Source organism: Gallinula chloropus, assembly GCF_964237585.1.
Source record: "Gallinula chloropus genome assembly, chromosome: Z".
Taxonomy (NCBI): Eukaryota; Metazoa; Chordata; class Aves; order Gruiformes; family Rallidae; genus Gallinula; species Gallinula chloropus.
The window spans coordinates 13,634,839-13,653,774 of record NC_140089.1 but is presented as its reverse complement, the minus strand read 5'-3'; the positions used below and the strand labels follow the sequence as shown (position 1 = coordinate 13,653,774).

Sequence of the window (18,936 nt, the reverse complement as noted above, 5' to 3'; positions counted from 1 at the left end):
AAGGAATCAAAAATACATCTTCCTCAAACACAGTACATATTTTGCTGTGAGTTTGTCCTGCCTCTATCTATATCCAAAAATCTTTGAAGGAGATCACTGATTTTGCTAGCATTTGTTCTGTTTTTTTCTGGTTCTATTGGGGTTTCACATGCCAGATGATAGGAGAGAAATGAAATCAGAAAGCAACCAAATTAATATAGATTTCTGCCCTCTCCTTCCCTCTCCTCGTTCCCCCCATTTCCAATGTAGGCTTGGCATTTTTCATCATGTGGCAAACAAGAGATACTAAAAGGAGCAAAACAACAAAAGCATAATCTAACATGAAAAAATAATTTAAACATTGTTTGATTCAGAGGAAACATTTCCAAAGCATACATTAAAATATTTCAAAATTAAATTAAATCAGATGCTTTTATTATTACAATATTCAGATTAATAAGTGTTACGCTGAAAAACTATGAAACTTTACTTTGAATATAAAAGAATAAATCTATTACCAGAACTCTACAAGATAAACTGCTGGAAGATTTGTCATTAATTTACCAAGCATGCTGAACTTTGTGTCACCAGTTAAAAAACCAATTATTTTTCAACAAAAGACATACCTTCTTTAAAACGATCACAGATCACTTTCTCTTGCTGTTTTAAGAAAAACCTCGTGTGGTCAAATTTAATGCTGTCAAAGCTCCAGTTCACAGAAGCAAGCACACCCTGATGTGCCAAGTCTTCTAGAACAGGAGTGGCTGCTTCTTTCAAGAGGCAGAATGCCTGGCATTGGCTTTCTGGGTAGTACAGTAAAGAAAAACATAGTTTCATATACTGGTACAGCAAACAATTCAGAACACCTACAGCACAAAGCACTTTATTCTACTTGAAAGTTTAGTAAGTAACAAGTAACATTTACAGAAAAAGAGTTGCTGGCCAGGGAGCCTCCTGAGTCAGAGGATTGAGCTGCTCCTCAGAGCAGGTAACTATGTTATTCCATGCATTTCATAAAGTGATCAAACTCCATGATGAAGTCAGGATGTCCTACTTCTGTGCCTCCCACTAAGATTTCACTGTTACTCCACTGTTCTACAGCCTTGGTCCACTTTGTAGTCTAAACTAACATTTAGTTCCTTTATGTGAAGTTACTGTAACTTCAACAGCCCTTCTTCCATGCTAACAGCTCTTAATGGCTTTTGTGTGGCTGTTGTAACAATTATTTCCAAATGACAACTGAGTTTCTTGCTACTGGCATCCGTAGCAGAGCTGTCAATTGCTGAACGAGTTGAAAGGGATGCCCTTTTCCTCTGGTAACACTCATCCACACTAATTTTTTAAAACTATGGTTGAGATGACTGTATCAAGATTATCAAGATTTGAACTCTGTGATAATTTATTTTAAAACATATTAAAAGGTTTACTATTATTTAAAAAATATTTTCTACTGATCTAGACAAATAATTTGACTAGCAGCTGGTCAATGCACTATTTAATAAAAGCAATCAATAACATAATAATTTTATGAATTCCTTAAAAAAAGAAAAAAAGAAGTGTATTTCTAATCATGCATCTTCAATATCCCACTGTTAAGTAAAGTACTTGTGTGAATTGGTCAAGTCTCTATTTTGGCTCTAACTTGGTTTGGAGAAGGATGCCTTTTTGTCATGTGTAAGACCACCATGGTGAAACATACTTTATTTCAAGGAGAGCAGTAGGACTCCTTTGCAAACTGCTAGGTTTTGTTTTCACTGCAGAAAAGCTTTAGTGTATTTTTTTTCACAGTTGCACTAAAGGAATCTTGCTTCAAAATGTATTTTAAAAAATAATTAAAAAATAAATTCATAGCTGTTACTTGATTCCCATCTCAAATGGGAAGAGATGAAAATCCTCTCTACTTTTTCACTAGTTCTGTGAAAGAGACACACACCCCACACCTCCCCCCCCCCCCCCCCCCCCCCATTAAGCACATGGTTAGATTTAAGGCATTTCCATGGGAAAAAACCTGTTCTTTGTGAGGCCTACAACTTTCTAACACTGACTGTGCTTAGTGTGAGGCTGTAAAGAATCTTGGATAAGTATCTTCCAGGTTCTTATCCACCGTTTCTACCACATAACAAAACTGTTGTCAGTTTATGTTCTGTGATACACTCTCTTGGAAAGTAAGAACAGGAATTCACAGGGCAAGGCTGTCATGTATGAGATAAATCCATAGTGGGTTATCAGTGTGTTAAAGACATTTCCTGCCAAAATTACTGCCAATCCCTTCCATCTCCATTGATCTCATTTTATTCTGTCAGAGAGAAAAAAAGCCCAGAATAATAGTTTTAAGGGCACAGATCTGGCATGAAGAGATTCCATGTTCTCTGATTCAGACCAGACATAATTTGAAGTCTGTACTTTTAAGTTTGCATGCAGTTGTTTTAGGTCTGAAGAAAGAATGCCATGCCCTGCTCTTACACCTGTGTCAAAATAAACACCCATCTATCTGAAATGCTTTCAGTCACAAGGAGTAGGGACTAAGCCTAATAATTTCCACAGTTGTCTGAGCAGTACTATTTAATATACAATTACATCACAAAGCTATATAAAATAAAGACTATCCCAAAAGAGTGTACCTGATGCTTGAATATTGATTGTGACACCATGCTCATTCTCTTGTTCTCTTTCCTCTGTTCTCACAGACTCAGAAACAGAACTGTCTTCTTTGAGAGCGCACATATGTTGTTCTTCAGGTTGCAGCACTGAGTGAACATTTAGACATGGATACCAGAAAAACAGCTCCATAAATATGAAAGCTCCTCTATAAATAATTCTACATGCAAAAATATTGTCAAATTAAGTAATTTCTAGGACACATATATTTTATTTTCATCACCTTCTTTAGTGTTTTCATGGGCTCATATAGTATGGAAAAAACCATTGAGAGACAGAGACAGACAGAGAGATGAGACCCTCTCAGCCTTCACATCCCAAAAAATCAGGCAGCATCAGCTTCCTCTTCCTTAAGGCAGAAATACAGAGCTGAAAAGTTAAGGACTATGGCTATATAATACAGCTCCATAAAAAAGGTCCTATTCCTCTCTCTGGAGGAAAAATGTGTATTAGAGGAAAGATACTTCTGCCTCAAACTATGAAAGGTATCTCAGTGTCTGTAAGCAGAAAAGGTTAGGTGCTGTAAGGGACCCAGAAAGAACATAGAAGCTGCAAATGACAGGGGGGAAAAGAAAATTATTGAAAAAACTGATCTCCTGTCTTACAGCTTCCTTTTGCAACTTGTTAGTATTTCCAAGTCTCCTTCCCATCTTCCCTATAAATAGTGATGCATGAGCTATACCTTCTGCCCACAAAGCTTCCTTTGGCACCTCTATTTCTTAGAGAAGTTCTGGCTGAGTAGGTGTCTCCTAAATATTGCTGATTTTTTCTAATTAAGAATGTCAGTTTCCTCAGAAAACGAACTGACCATACAGAGACAGTAAGGAAAGAACCCCCCCCCCTATTTTTTGTTTACTATTTTTGTTTAGAAAAACCCTCCTTGATTTTGAAATGCTACACAGGGTTCAAAAGTGGATCAACGAACTATTTCTCCTGCTTCATGTGTATTTTCTAAACTAAATATTATACACAACAACACCTTTGTAAATAAACCAAAAAACAAATAGAGAGCCCTACAAGCAGTGCTAGTATTTCTTCTTTTCAATTTAATTTAGAATGACTCTTAATAAACCCTTTTAATTACTACGAAAGTATAAAATAACTTACATAATTTCTACTCATATGTGGTAAGACCTATACATTTCAATGGGTTATCCCTATATCAGACATAACTGAATGGAAACAATGGGGTCTGCCTGTAAACACATTCCAAATTGCATTTAATTTACTCCACAAGTCTAAGCCACAAGGCTACTGGTCAATGTAACGTAGCTCGTCTTTCAAAACACTGGGCTTTCTTCTTAGGAGATGCAGTTTTAGGCAGAAGTCAGTAGATGGCAGCATAAAACTTCAGGTGTTTTGGTATCGTACCTGTTACTTTCTGAGGCCGTGGAAGAGCTTTACGCATGTTTACCAGTGTCAGTAACAGATTAATTTTACCAAGAGTTTAATCGACAAGAATAGAGAAGGTTGCAATTAAATATATATATATATATTCTATTATATCCTACAGGAATTATTGCTGAAAGATCTTATGTAACCATTTTAATATTTTTTTAATGCCGGGACATATAACTGAAACCAAGAAAAAAGTTATGCCAAAATTCTGCCATACAAGTCCAAAAAAGTGCAAAATATTCTTTTCTAATATAACTTTATCCTGAAAAGTGAATCTGGAAATACATCACTGTCTCCTGATACTTTTTGTCACAGATATTTCATTTATAAAACAAACAAGGACTATCTTCTACTTCTTTTTCTCTCTGCTCTTTTGCATGTCTGAGGTGCTCAATGCATAACTTGAGATTTTTTCATGAGCATTGTCATCAACAATAGTAGGGCTACCAAAACCTGGTTTCCCCAAGACCAGTTCTGCCTCATTGTTTCATGGGTTTTGCACCAGGGTAAATGATAGGGTACATTAAAGACTGTAAAAATTTTATTATGGGCTTTAGAGGATTTTTCCCCCATAAATGCTAGCATGAACTAGCATCTATTATAATTGGTATAAGAGAGCAGGATTAAAACCTAGAAAAAGGGGAGCATAAAAAGGTTCACACACCTTTTTCAGGACTTTCTACATCCTTTTGTTCCTCTGTTTGGGGGACTGTATGTTTAGACCTCAGGGTGATAAAGTTGTTGAGATCAGAATCATCATTTTCCCATTTTGCAGCAAGTGCATAACTTGGTTTTGACTGGCTTTTGACTTGGTTTTGACTACTGCATGAGTTATCATTTTTACAAGACATATCTTCACAGCTGACTGATTCAGATGACTTGAGAGTTTTCTTTTCATGGTTTAAGAAACAACTTGCCTCTTCTATCTTGTTCTTTCTTATGCTTCCTCCACTAAGGTCTTCCACAGATCTATTTGAACTGTTACTTATATCAGATGATGCAGCACTTACATGAGGGGCAAAGCACTGCCTTTGAGTCTGTGGTGATATATAATAATTAATTACTTTGTCTGACTGACTTGTTTGAGCAGAAAGCAGCTCCTGGTTTGACATTGAATTCTTCTCTTCAAGCCATCCTAAAAAATAAAATTTAATTTCTCCACTGTAATAAAGACTTTTCATTTTCTTCCTCCTGGTTGGAATTAACTATTTTTGATAATCATTGATATTAGAAAGCAATTTTCTATCTCTTCTTCTGGCTTAGAAGAGACTATTTGAATATTTGTACTGATTTGTCCTAAGTAAAAATGCACAATACTGAGAAACAGGTGGCCACGCTGTTGTTTGGAGAAGTTTTCACCATCTGCATGGTGCTTACTGGTGTTAGATTTCTAGGAAGTGGGATGCAACAGACTTCATCAGAAAGACAGATTAAAATATTAGCAGATTTTTTTTTTTTAGAGGGGAAAAAAGTAAGGCATTCAATTAGCTCCCTCTAAAGATGTAGTTAACTAGAATTGCATTTATGTTTTTGTGTGTTGCTGCTGCATGTCATGCTAAACACAGCAGGTGAACTCTTTGTGACATGTAAAAAGCAGTTAAGTGGAAACATTTTATTTTTTTTTCTGAGCAGTGCCTCTCTGTTTCACAATATATCCTGTTTCTGTCAGTCCTTGGAGTTCTACAGCCACAACTGGTGCCTTCAAGCCAGGGCATAATTATGTAATAAATAATTATGTAATAAAATCTTTTCTGTGAGACTTTGAATATAAGTGTGCCTAAGGCTCTATGAGACATTCTGAAGTGTGTGGATGACTCACTCTAGCATAAAACTCCCCCTCTGAATAACATCACAAAATAGACAATTTTCACCATAACATACTCTCCCCACTGTCCTTCTACATAAATGTCTGCTATATTAAAACATTTCAATGCACCATTACTATTTGTTAAGAAATTCCCCTGTATGAATCTATTTTATTAAAAAATAGTATGGCTGGTTGAGGCTACTTTTCCTTTGCACATTAATAGAAAAGATAACCTTGTGTAATTAAATACTTCTGTTCCTATGATTTTTTTGTGAAAGTACACTTTAATTGAAGTAGTGTTGCTGCTTCAAATTGCTATAAACCATCTTCCACATCTCTCCCTGTTGGAGGTATGGAACTCCCACAATGATTAAGTACCTAATGTTTGCCTCTTTATCACTTTTAAAAAAACCCCAGCAAGGTACCTACTTTCTAACTGATATGATGTCAGCTGTGTGAATGTTTCTACTTCTGTAGGAAGCAAACTGTTTGCATTACTGACAACTGTATTTAATTGCTCCAAAGTTTCTTTGTAGACTGGATTTAAACCCAAATGAAGCCACCAGCCCTCCTCCAGTGAGCTAAGCATTGGTGCTTCCACCTCAACTGCCAGCAGTTCCTTCAGTTCTGTAAGTGAATGCCGCTGATACACAAGATTAACAGTCTCATGCTCTAAAAAAGAACAAACAAAACCCCAAAACATACAATATTAATAAGCTAGAAACACAAAAACTGAATGTTATTTTGGAAAGCAAAGTCCCCAAGTACCAATAACCTACAACATACAGACACTGTTTATACTTGTAACTCTAACAGACTTAAGAGCACAGTAGTTAGTCTAATCAAAGCAAGTGTGCTTTTTACTTATTGAATGTTTGAGTAAGAGGGGGTGTGTGTTTATATTTTTTTCAGATCCAGTCATGTGTAGCTGCATTAATAAATTTACAAATTGTCTTGTTCCTTATCTGTGAGTTTACTTGTCATGCTTACAAAGCATAACATAATGCTGACACCCCTCCCCCCCCAAATAGTAATGAGCTTTCCATACATCATTTTCAACTGTAAATGAATGTACAAATTAATTGGACAACATAAAAAGTCAATATACATAACTTAATCTTGACACTTGTAAAATGAAGCAAAATGAAATGAAAGAACAGTGGTAATAATTATTCTGGTTCTGTAAAAAATAACAGCAATAAATTATTGTGTATATTTTGCTTTCTAACATTAACTCTCCTCTTGCAAAGTTATTACTTTCTATTAACAGCATTTTTTATTCATTGACACATATTTCGAAACATTATTTAAGGAAAAATAGCACACAGAAAATAGGACAACAGATTACCCAATTTCAATTACCACATTTACCAAATATAATTAGTAGCAATGATTTGACCACTTTCATAGTGAAGTAAAACTCCTACTTCATCCAAATTACCTCCACAGGAGGATACATAACATATCACGTTCTTTGCAGCTTTTTATATGTACTAAAAGAAGCAGATAATCTGAGCTTCAGAGGATTACTTTAATTGGATAAACTTCATGGCTCAGAAGATGTGCTCTGAAATGTAACATTATCTTTTTTTGCTGTATTTTCTCCATGTACATGGAACTTTTCCGTATCAGTTACAAATTGATCACTAATTAGAAATCCTTACCAAGAAGCAAAAGACAGCTCACATTATTCCAATACTTCTCTGATTGCCAAACCAAATGTTCTAAGTACTGCTTAGAGGGTTCTGTAAGCAAAATACTGAAAAGAAAATAAAGCAAGACTTGGAGGTATGAATTTTAACAGTACTCTCTGTTGATTTTTTATTTACATAAAGCTACCTTTCAAAGTTCTACTTGCTAAATTTTCAGTTAATTCATTCACTCATTCATTAAAATGTTTCCTTTTCCATATAAAGGGTCACTTCAAATACCATATTGAACAGGGAGGCGTGAGAGGAGTTATCAAGGCTGGTTCACCAAGTAAAGCATCAGTGAATGAAAATTCTATCTAGACTGTGGTTCCCTCCTCAAAAGGATAACTAAATTCTTCATGCATATGTGAGAAAAATAGAAAGGCAAAAAATGCTAATAATAAGATGAGAATGAAAGGATGAAGCAGTCCCAGTCCTACTTCAGCATGAAATGGCTGAAATTCCATTGTGGGGGGATATTCCCAAAACACAGGCAATACTTTCTTCTTGTGCCCCTTTTGGAGGTTTCACAGGTGATACCTGCTCAACAGATGCATTTGCCATGTGTATAAGCTTATGCATATACACACACACGAACTTGCTATATACAAAAACATTTACTGCTGCCTACTCCAAAAAAGAGATTGGATTTTTAGGTTAATATGTCCTCCAGGAGAAAGAGATATGCAGTAGTGACTCTCACTTCCTTTTTCAAGTTCCCCTGAAAAGCCACAGATACAGATCGTTCACTCTGCTCACTCTCCCACACAAAATACAAAACATATGCAGCTGTCTCAAAGAACACAACCACCATTTCACAAATAGACTAAAGTTATTTTTGCACTGTTTTTCAGGATATATGATTCAGATGATTTCTGACAGGATTTATTACTACAAATTTTTCATTACCTGTTACCAGAAAGAGAAATAGGATCTTCTTGAAGTTCTGTGCACAGAAAATTAGCCTGTGATCTCTCTTGCCTGCATGGAGGAGTTAAAGGTACTTCCATTTCGCCTCTCACATATGAAACATATTTAGCTAGAAATTGCATAGGGCCCCACCCAAAACAAAGCAAAAAAATAAATCAAAGTCAGAAAGGTACTTGTGAATAAATCACAAATATTTTTGTATTTTACAGTAGCGAAATGTTGGATTAAAATACAAAATATTTTCATGGGACAATACACCATTTAAGTAATAAATTCCAAATACTTCACATTTAACCTTCAGCCAGTTTGAGGGTAATATTCTGTAGATCACATTCCTTTACTCATTCTGTTGCATAGCTCTGGCTACATACTCTTACCATGTAAGATGATTTTTATTATTATATAACCAGGTACAATAGCTGAGGTTTTGATAGTAAGTGTTCATCCCTGTTGGCCTTATTAGGTAGTTCCCACATAAATGAAGCTAATTAGATGAGAGAGAGAGACTTCAGAAAATGTTGTGGTGGCTGCAACATTCAGGTGAATGGACTCAGACAGTTCAGAAACAGACAGGCTTGATTTTAAAGATAAAAATTCTCTTTCAAACAGAATTTGTAACATCTAGGTATGACCACTGAATTAATTACAACACTGGGTTTTTTTAAGCAGTATACAAGCAACCCTGGTGCACACAGTCTCCTTCACATCACTTTTCACATCGTTTTTTTTCTGCCAATAACATTGAATGTGGACAAACAGATGAGATTCAACAAAAGCAAGTGTAGAGTCTTGCACCTGGGAAGGAACAACCGCTTGTATCAGTACAGGCTGGGGGATGACCTGCTGGAGAAGAGCTCTGTGGAGAAGGACCTGGGGGTCCTGGTAGATGACAGGTTGGCCATGAGCCAGCAGTGTGCCCTGGTGGCTGAGAGAGCCAATGGGATCCTGGGGTGCATCCGGAGGAGTGTAGCCAGCAGTCAAAGGAGGTGATCCTCCCCCTCTACTCTGCCCTGGTCAGGCCCCACCTGGAGTATTGTGTCCAGTTCTGGGCTCCTTGGTTTAAAAAGGACAGGGATCTCCTGGAGAGAGTCCAAAGAAGGGCTACGAAGATGATTAAGGGCCTGGAGCATCTCCCCTATGAGGAAAGACTGAGTAAGCTGGGACTGTTCAGCCTTGAGAAAAGAAGACTAAGGGGGGACCTAATTAAAGTTTATAATTATCTGAAGCAGGCGATGCAGGGGGAATCAGCCAGCCCCTTTTCAGTGGTCTGTGGAGACAGGACAAGGGGCAATGGCCGCAAGTTGGAGCACAGGAAGTTCCGCACCAACATGCGGAAGAACTTTTTCCCAGTGAGGGTGACAGAGCCCTGGGACAGGCTGCCCAGGGAGGTGGTGGAGTCTCCTTCTCTGGAGATATTCCAGACCCGTCTGGATGCCTCTCTGTGCAATATGAGCTGGGGAGCTGCTTTGGCAGGGGGGTTGGACCCCATGATCTCTCGAGGTCCCTTCCAACCCCTACAATTCTATGATTCTATGATTTTAATGGATTATTGCTTTTTATTTAAATCTAGTAAGGAATTTGTAACTTCACTGATTTCAGTGTTGTTCCATAAAAATTGGTGGTTTACACAATTGCCTTGGCATTCATCTCCCTGGCATTCTTCTTATAATATTTCTCATTAAGGCAAACCAGAAAGTAGAGATCACAAAAACCACAGTTCCTCCATGCTCTGTGGAAACTAATGGCCATAAAAATTTTAAGTAAGTACCTTTCCAAAAGGAAAACCACTTGTAACAAATTCCCTATTCATTCCAACAGGCAGTAAGCAGCTGCAATCATGATTCACACATTGTTTCATCAACTGGCACCCAGCAGGTTATGAATCAGACACCTGCCCAGCTGCTTACGGCTGCTCCTTATTTGACCTATGAAGTAGATTGGTGCAGCAGGGTGAACAAAGGATAGTACTAGAAACCCAGAGAATATACAGTATACATTGGGGATGGTGGAGGTGGAGGTCAGGGGAATAAGAAATGAATGCTGACTGAACAGGAGCCAGCAGTGTGCCCAGGTGGCCAGGAAAGCCAATGGCATCCTGGCTTGTATCAGAAATAGTGTGGCCAGTAGGTCTGGGGAAGTGACTGTGCCCCTGTACTTGGCACTGGTGAGGCCACACCTCAAGTGCTGTGTCCAGTTCTGGGCTCCTCACCATAAGAAGGACATTGAGGTCCTTGAACGACTCCAGAGAAGGGCAACCAGGCTGGGGAAGGGGCTGGAGGGCACATCCTATGAGGAGCAGCTGAGGGAGCTGGGGATGTTCAGCTTGGAGAAGAGGAGGCTGAGGGGAGACCTTATCACCACCTACAACTACCTGAAGGGAGGTTGTAGAGAGGTGGGCAATGGTCTCTTCAGCCAGGTGACAGGAGGCAGGACAAGGGGCAATGGCATGAAGCTGTGCCAGGGTAGGGTCAGATTAGATGTTAGGGAAAAGTTCTTCACTGAGAGAGTTGTCAGGGCCTGGAACAGGCTGCCCAGGGAGGGGGTTGAGTCACGTTCCCTGGGTGTGTTTAAAAAAAGGCTAGATGAGGTACTTAGGGATATAGTTTAGCATAGGATGGGAATGGTTGGACTCGATGATCTAAAAGGTCTTTTCCAACCTTGTGATTATGTGATTCTGTGAAAAGTGGTTACAAAAGAAAAAAAAAAAGACTTCTAATCAGTATAATTTCTTTCCCACTTAGAGAAAAAAAAGATAAAATCAATGAACTGCCATGGACTTCATCCACAAACTGTTATTTTGTGGTGAGAAGCAAACTTTAACACTTTTCTCTGGACAGGATAGGAGTTGATCTCAGGACAGAAAAAATCCTGACATATCCAAGAAGAACAATTATTTTCCTTTCAGCAATGGTGTTCAGTTCGTATTAATTCTTGTCTAGCTATTTTTGCCTTTGAGACTGGAACATTTTGACCAGCTATATTAGTTAAAATTCTGCCAACGCTCAGGGTGCCAATCCCCTTCTCAGAGCATTCATGACTGAATGGGTTTTCTTGTCCCTCAACCCCTCTATCAATAATCAGTCTCCATAGCCAGCAGGATGGGAAGGCAGGCAACAAAACGTGTATAGAAAATGCTGTTATTTTACGATTGGTTCTTCTCTGAGTTCAAGAAAACATATTTAACTTCTGATAACTGAAAAACAGTAAATTAACTAGAAGCAGAAGTTTGTAGAGTACCTCTGCTGAAATTTGGTACCTGGTACGATACTGGTACTTTCATTATCAGTGTCTTAGCAGTGCATGTATGGGTTTATTTTTATGTACTTCACATTCTTCCACCCACCCCCATAAAAAGACATGAAAGCTGCCTGTGCCTGCAGTGGCTGAGAGAAACTGGCAACTAAGATGAATGTCATCACTTTCTATTAAAACAATTAAAATGGCTTGATGACTCATTTATGCCAGAAGAATGGACAATATCCTAGATAAGACCATAGTCAATATACTACTACAAGTGAGGAGGGTCCCAAAATGCTCACATTTACTGCACTTAAGAGACAAGCAAGGATTCAGTGCACTCATTAGCAAATATTCTACCCTTTCATTTTATTTCTGTGGAAAACGGCTCTGGTGACCATAAGACTCAATCACACAGCAGGACTGAACCAGTTGCAAAACAAAATGTCTGCACTGGATTTTTGAATGTCTAGAAGTTACAAACTTGGTGCTTCTCCCTGGATTGCCCTCCATCACCCTCTTTTGAAACCCTTTTTGTAAGACTTTAACAAACTTTAAACTGTGTTCTTTGACTCCAAAATTTTAATCACTCTTCCTTAACTTTCTTCTGACCTCTGTGGGTAGGTAAGTTGTTAGACCAAAAAAACCCTAAAAAGCCAATCTAGTGCAAATGTAAAAGACCACTTGCAGCCAAAACTAAGATGAAGGAAATAAGAGGGAAGGAGTGGCATTTGTTTCTGCTTATTGTGCAGGTACAAGATAGTAGATCACACAAAGCCAACATTTTTATCATATATATATGTGGTGCATGTAGTCCCAAGAACAGAATATGGAGACAATCACTTGAAGAATTTATTTGAAATATCACCCCTTGATTCATGTAGCTCTTCTTACCTGACTCACAAAATTCCAACATACTTCTTTTCTTACTGGAAGACATCTCTTGTGGTATGGGACAGTACTTGGAAATTTCTGTTTTGTATGTAATTTCTGCTTTGAGATCTGAAAATAGATATTTAAAAGTGCCACAAATGAACCATTTATTCCAATCTTTTTATTGTTAAGGTAGAGTCACTGTCTGAAGTATTCAAAGCTCTTAGGAGTACAGTGATGTGATTTCTGGAGTGAGTAGGTAGCCTAAGTGTAGTTTACCAGGAGTTTGCCTGCATAGATTGTCTCACTACTACAACGGACTAAACCAGAACAAAACCCACTGATAAGTTGATGTCTATGTACAAAACCCTCACACCTCTGCAGTGGAAGTTAGGTCATTCAGCATGGAACCTGGCATGTGGGTTGCAATGTACTAAATGTCTCAGAGGAATGCACACGAAACAGTCGAGGTCAAATACAGAATTTAAAAAATTTTGTCCCTATCTTCAACAAGAAACTGGATTACTCCAAATTACTCTCCTAACAGAAACTGTATTCAGTGCACACACTCCCTACTAATTCCTATTTTTTTCTCTCTTGTTGGAAAAAAACCTGTTAATTCGGGTTTTATTTTAAAATAAACAGAATCATAGAATCTCCTGAGTTGGAAAGAACCCATAAGGATCATTGAGTCCAACTTCTGGCTCCACGCAGTATATAGTCTTCTTAAGGATGTGTCTGAAAGTAAATTTATTTACAGATAAGAAAATATAACACTATTTTCATGGTAGACTGGGTATCATGAATCACGGCTCATGTGACATTTATTTACAAGATTGCAACACCAACATGGATTGAACTAATAGCCAAATAGTTCTCTTCCCCTTGGCTATTTAAGGTGACATTGCTAATACTCAGAAATTAGGGTACAGCATTGTTCATAGTCTTATACAGAGAAATTCTCATTTGATAGGTTGTGATGTATTTCATAACTGCACTGAATGTAAAAGAGCTAGATTGTGTTAAAGGTGTGCAAATGAAAGAAAATCAGGTCAAGCATTTAAGAAAATCAACCCTCACCTTCTCTGATCACTTCTTTGAACATGTCTTCTTCAGCCACAGTTTCTGGAGTAAAATTTAACAACTGTTTCAGCTCCAGGTATGATGGCATCTTAACAGAGTCTGATCTGCCAGTGCTGGGTTTGCAGAGTTTTAACACAACAGGCAACATGAAATACTGAAAATATTATGCACAACAAAGTGGTATGAAAATTTCCTTTGATGTTATTGTACAGTCAAAGCTTTTTCAAAATCATGAATTAGCTTAATTCTAAACCAATCTAAGAGCTTTAAAGAAGAAATTTGTGACATTTACATAGCACACAAAAAGCTTTGTTCAATACAGACAAAAAAAAAGAAAAAAAGAAGCCAAGCTGCCCACACCCCTCTCCACCCCACCCTCAATCCCAGAACATGTCTTGGAACTTTCCCTTCCCATGCACATCTCATGGCTTCCTGTTCTGATTCTTTTTTTATTCTTAGTATAACAGTATCTACATAAAACTGCCAACACATCAAGCCCCAGGAAAAAAACCAGCTAAACAGAGTGAAGATTTGCAACAGCAGCATCCAAGAACAAAAAATCCTAAATAATACCAGTGCTTACTAGTCTTGGAAATATGAGGGCTACAAATGAAGCTTTGAGCAACCTGATCTAGTTAAAGGCATCCCTGCTTATTGCAGGAGGTTGGAAAGGATGACCTTTAAAGGTCCCTTCCAACCTAACACATTCTGTGATTCTATGACAAAACACTTGGCAGGTATGAAAGGAATTTTAATAAAATAGCTTGCAGATGAACAAGCCCTTATACATAAACTAAAGCGATCAGTAATATAATAATTAGTAAGAAACAATGTGATACCTCTTCATCTTTTACAGATATGGTACAGAAGTTCTCTTTAATCCCTGGCAATTCGTTTTTACTTTCCTGCATCTCCATTTCATTTTGGAAAGTCAAACATTCCCTTTAAAACACGAAAAAATACAGCAAGTGACTTCTTTGCATTGCTTCAAACCTAAGACTAAAAGTCTTAGTGGCAGCATCGATAGCTATGTACGTGTCTATATTTTGTGGGGGGTTTTATATCCATGCTTTTCTAAGAAAGCAATTCAGAGATGCTGTGCCAATCTGTGTAATTCACTGAAATTATCTTTCAAGAAATAGTACACTATATGCAGAGTAGAACCACTTAATATAAGGACCTGCCTAAAAAACGTTACAGAAATAAACTTCATATCAGAGTTGTTCACCATCTCAACACATTACTCCTATCATGTGAAAATGTAAAAGCTGCAGATCTAATTTTCTTCTAATGTCACGTTTTCTGCCATGCCCAGGATTTTGTCACCTTTCATTGCTATTATCAGGTGCTCTATTCAGCACCAAAGCAAGCAGAGCGTGCCCACTCTTAACTAAAATGAAAACTAGAAGTATGTTCCCTGGTTTAACTGACAAACTTCTGTACTGTCAAGAAGTAAAAATGAGTAGTGAAGCTACTACTTGCCTTGTAAAGAGAACATACAAGCAGACAGGTATGAAGATTTTTGAACTAAAAAGAAAACCTTTCATCAGGCTTGCCTCTTGTGGCCATTACAGGTGCTAAATCTACGATGACTTTTAAGGGGTACAGCTTCCTCATCTGCCCCTGGCACTACGATTTTGATGCAGGAATACTTTAAACTAAAGAGTATAAATTCTTCTAGACCTAGACTTCTTAAATTGAAGTCTGTCTAATTGTATCTCTGTTTAAATGCATCTCCCTGCGTGCTCTACTAGGAGATCTGGGCTCTCATCTTGAGAAGGCCAGTGGCTTTTCTAGTAAGCTGTGAATCAGCAGGTCAGAGCTGGTGCACACTGGCATTTTTTTCTCTTGTGACTGTTATTTCTGAAAGTCATTGCAGAATATGGATCGTGTTCTTTTTGCTGGGTATTCACAGTACTCACATGTGCACATAATCATGTCCAAGACTCACTGTGACATCAGTTTTTCATATTTGAAAAACCAGGCCAATGACCCATTCCTCCCTGTTCTGCCCTAGGTAGGTACAGTTAAATCAGCTAAAGCCTGCTCTGCGTTGCCTGTGAATCATGCAACCCTACCCAGTGCAAGGAAGTTATGCAAGACATCCAGACATGGAGTGAACCAGCACAAAATTTATACAGACATCATGAATACATGCACACAGTTGCATCACTAGGCACATTCTTATACAATTTATACCTGTTTTAACATACCAGTTCGTTCAAATTCCTGACATAAAATAGCATTCAATGCCACTCAGTCATCCTAGCAATACGAAACTGGGCAAAAACATAAGAATAATTAATACTTGAACTTGAAGAAATACCATTCAGCAGGGTAAGAGCATGGATTTACTGTCAGGATGACTGAGAACAATGAAGAAACATGGAAACATGTAAAATCCTAGCCTGACTAAATTTAGTGGCATTTTGCTCACGGAGAACCAGTTGGTCTGAGGCAGGATCAGGTCTCTTAATGATGGGCACTGTTTCAGTATTCCAAAACTACAATCCTAAGCACATTTCACATCATATCATATTAAAATGACATGATTTCATTTATACAGTTTTCTTGAATAATTCACATAAATTTCATCCTCAATTTTTCATAAATAAGCTGAAATCTTTACCTTGTTGCTAATATAAATAAATTGAGAAGTTAACATACAATAAAATATGAGAAAATGTTAATGGCATTGCACACAGACTATTACAATTAATATTATATGATCTGGAGATACCTGAAAATGTTATCTTCTGTTAATTTCTGTCCTTCAGAATCTAGAAAGGGATCTTTAACTAAAAAATAATTTAGTCTGCTCAGAAGCACAGATAAAGTAGGCAGGCTTTTACGAAAATTTTCAAGATGATCAATAAAAACAAGTTCCTCTTCCATACACAAATCTGAAGAAAAATAAGAAAAAAGACATTAAAAGACCAATATAAACGTAATAAGAATTATCAGAATGAAGAGAACTGTTAAGCAACTGTTGTAATGCTGTAAATGTCAGCAAAGCAATTAACTACACCTCACTTTAAATATTTTAGGATTTTTAAGCTTCAAATGCAGTAAAGTCTAGACTTCCCAGAGGTTCACATCATAAGCATTGGTTTTCTTTTGCTGTTTCTTTTCTGTTACATAACACCTGTTAAAAAAGAAAAGGTGCTTTCTTTTTTTCCCTTTTTTTGCATTCTCAAGTATGATAAATAAAGGAACTTTGAGCTAAATTCTGGTTGAGAAACTCAGTTCAGTGCAATTTTTAATGTGGAAATGTGGCGTTCTCTCCATGCACATGTAAACCTAAATGCATATTCTCTAATTCTGAAGCAACAAAAAACAAACAAGCAGACAAAAATTACAGGTTGCAATTTCCAGAAAGATGACATAATGGACCTAAATTTCCCTTGCATTTAGACCACTATTCTCCATGAAACAGAATGGATGCAGTAATCACAACTCTAACTGATGTAAAGGTATATTTGCAATATAATATATACACATATTATACATACATAATACATACAGAAGGGAAAAGAGAGTTCTTATCTTCTATCACCATGGAAGCCTCCTCATGCTTCTTTCACTCCCCAAATGACTCCCTGTATATAACCCTCCTTTCCTTCTTAGTGGCTAGAAACAGATCAAACAGATCCCCATAAAAAAATCTATCAACTAAAAAATAGATGCCTTGTTATAAAATGCCTCTTTTTAATGAGATAGGCAGGTCAGGAGAGGCTACTAAAGATTGTAGTAGCCTACAGAGTTTAAAGTACATCCGGTAAAAAAACCCAAAACACATAATTTCTGATACAATTTTCAAATTTCCTTATCTATTCTTCTTCCTTTTCTTCAGACAATCAGGAAAACAAAGTAAAAAGCACCTCAATATCATTTCCAAAATTAGTTGCTAAAATGGACCAGAAAATACAGAGTGCTTCAATGACATAAACTTGATCGTGCTGACCCCTATTAATGTCTCTTTTAATTTGTGTTAATTCAAATAAAGCAGTGACATTTCTAATATCCTAACATTCAATCCAGTCAAATAAGGCACTTTCCCCTTGATTTGTATTATCCTAATATAGCTGTAAGTTTAAAATTATATTAAATTTTATAGCATTTTTTTGTTATAAGCTGTTCTAGTACTTAAAGTTTATTGAGAAAAAAGGAGGGTTTTTTCACTTAATCTCATTATTCTGATATGATTGAAATAGTTTAATTAGTGCATTTCTTTGTTAATTTTAGTGCATTTAATCTCTAAGTCCCACCCTGGGAAAGTATGTCTATAGAAGAACCCATTTACTCATTTACAAAAGTGCCCTCCTGGAGGGCTTTCCTAGCTCTGAGAAATAGGCAGAGTTTGATATTCACAAATGCCAATGTTTAAAATCCATACAAAACTAGACTGAGTTGCCACTTTGTGATTTTAGGAAGTGCAGTTCCACATTTTTAATATGCTTATGCTTCAGAATTGTATCTTGAATGCAGCATTATCACTTTCTTTAGTTCAGTAATTTCTGATCATCAAAGGACTTTAGGAAAATAAAGAACAGGCTTAAGCATGTGCTCAAGTACTTTATCAGTCAGGGAGCAAAAATTCATGTCTGAATGGGGGTTTCACTGCTAGTGCTATCATGTGCTAGAGTAAAGTTAGTGCTCTTTAGCTTAATGGTACAAAGATGGTTATCATTCCCTTGTGACCTCTTTCTCATAACAGAAAGCCTATGCAAAACAGGAAGGCTATTAACAGCGTGCTAAGTATTGAAAAATTGCTTGCAATCTAATACAAAACTAATGTTATTTGGAAGATTAGAACGCTACAGTTAGTGACTGACTCTGGTGAAGCTTTTAGTTTTTCCATTCAATGTGCTTCATATTTCACAAGTTTTAATTTTCTTACCATTTTCCACTGCTATACTCCAGTAATAACTTACTAGCTACATATTAAATGTGTGCATAACTTATTACATTAAACTTTAAACCTTATTATATACTTCAATTTAAACAACAACCTTTAAATATGCCTCATTAAGTATTAGATGCATGATTTCTTGCATTACACATCAAAAAGTAAAATGACTGAAGAAACTGATTTTGTTCTCTGGAAGTAAGAAGAGGTTTACATAGAAACATAAAGGTTGGAAAATACTTGCAAGATCATCAAGTCCAATCAACAACCCAAAACCACCAGGTCTAACAAACCACTTCCCAAAGCTCCATGTTTAACAAGTCTTTTGAACACCTCCAGGGTGTTTTGAACACCACCTCTCTGGACAGCCT

General features: G+C 37.1%; 1 protein-coding gene across 1 annotated transcript in view; it reads right to left on the bottom strand.

Moving 5' to 3' along the window:
- Positions 1 to 18,936, bottom strand: part of SHOC1 (shortage in chiasmata 1) — a gene marked incomplete at both ends in the record, with an annotated part of 51,026 nt that overhangs the window by 19,591 nt on the left and 12,499 nt on the right. Inside the window, 9 exons of the mRNA XM_084278356.1 lie at positions 606 to 782; positions 2,601 to 2,726; positions 4,700 to 4,857; positions 6,268 to 6,514; positions 7,507 to 7,601; positions 8,443 to 8,572; positions 13,654 to 13,810; positions 14,496 to 14,598; positions 16,397 to 16,559. Of these exons, the coding sequence (XP_084134482.1) occupies positions 606 to 782; positions 2,601 to 2,726; positions 4,700 to 4,857; positions 6,268 to 6,514; positions 7,507 to 7,601; positions 8,443 to 8,572; positions 13,654 to 13,810; positions 14,496 to 14,598; positions 16,397 to 16,559 (1,356 nt within the window). The remainder of the gene's footprint in view (positions 1 to 605; positions 783 to 2,600; positions 2,727 to 4,699; positions 4,858 to 6,267; positions 6,515 to 7,506; positions 7,602 to 8,442; positions 8,573 to 13,653; positions 13,811 to 14,495; positions 14,599 to 16,396; positions 16,560 to 18,936) is intronic.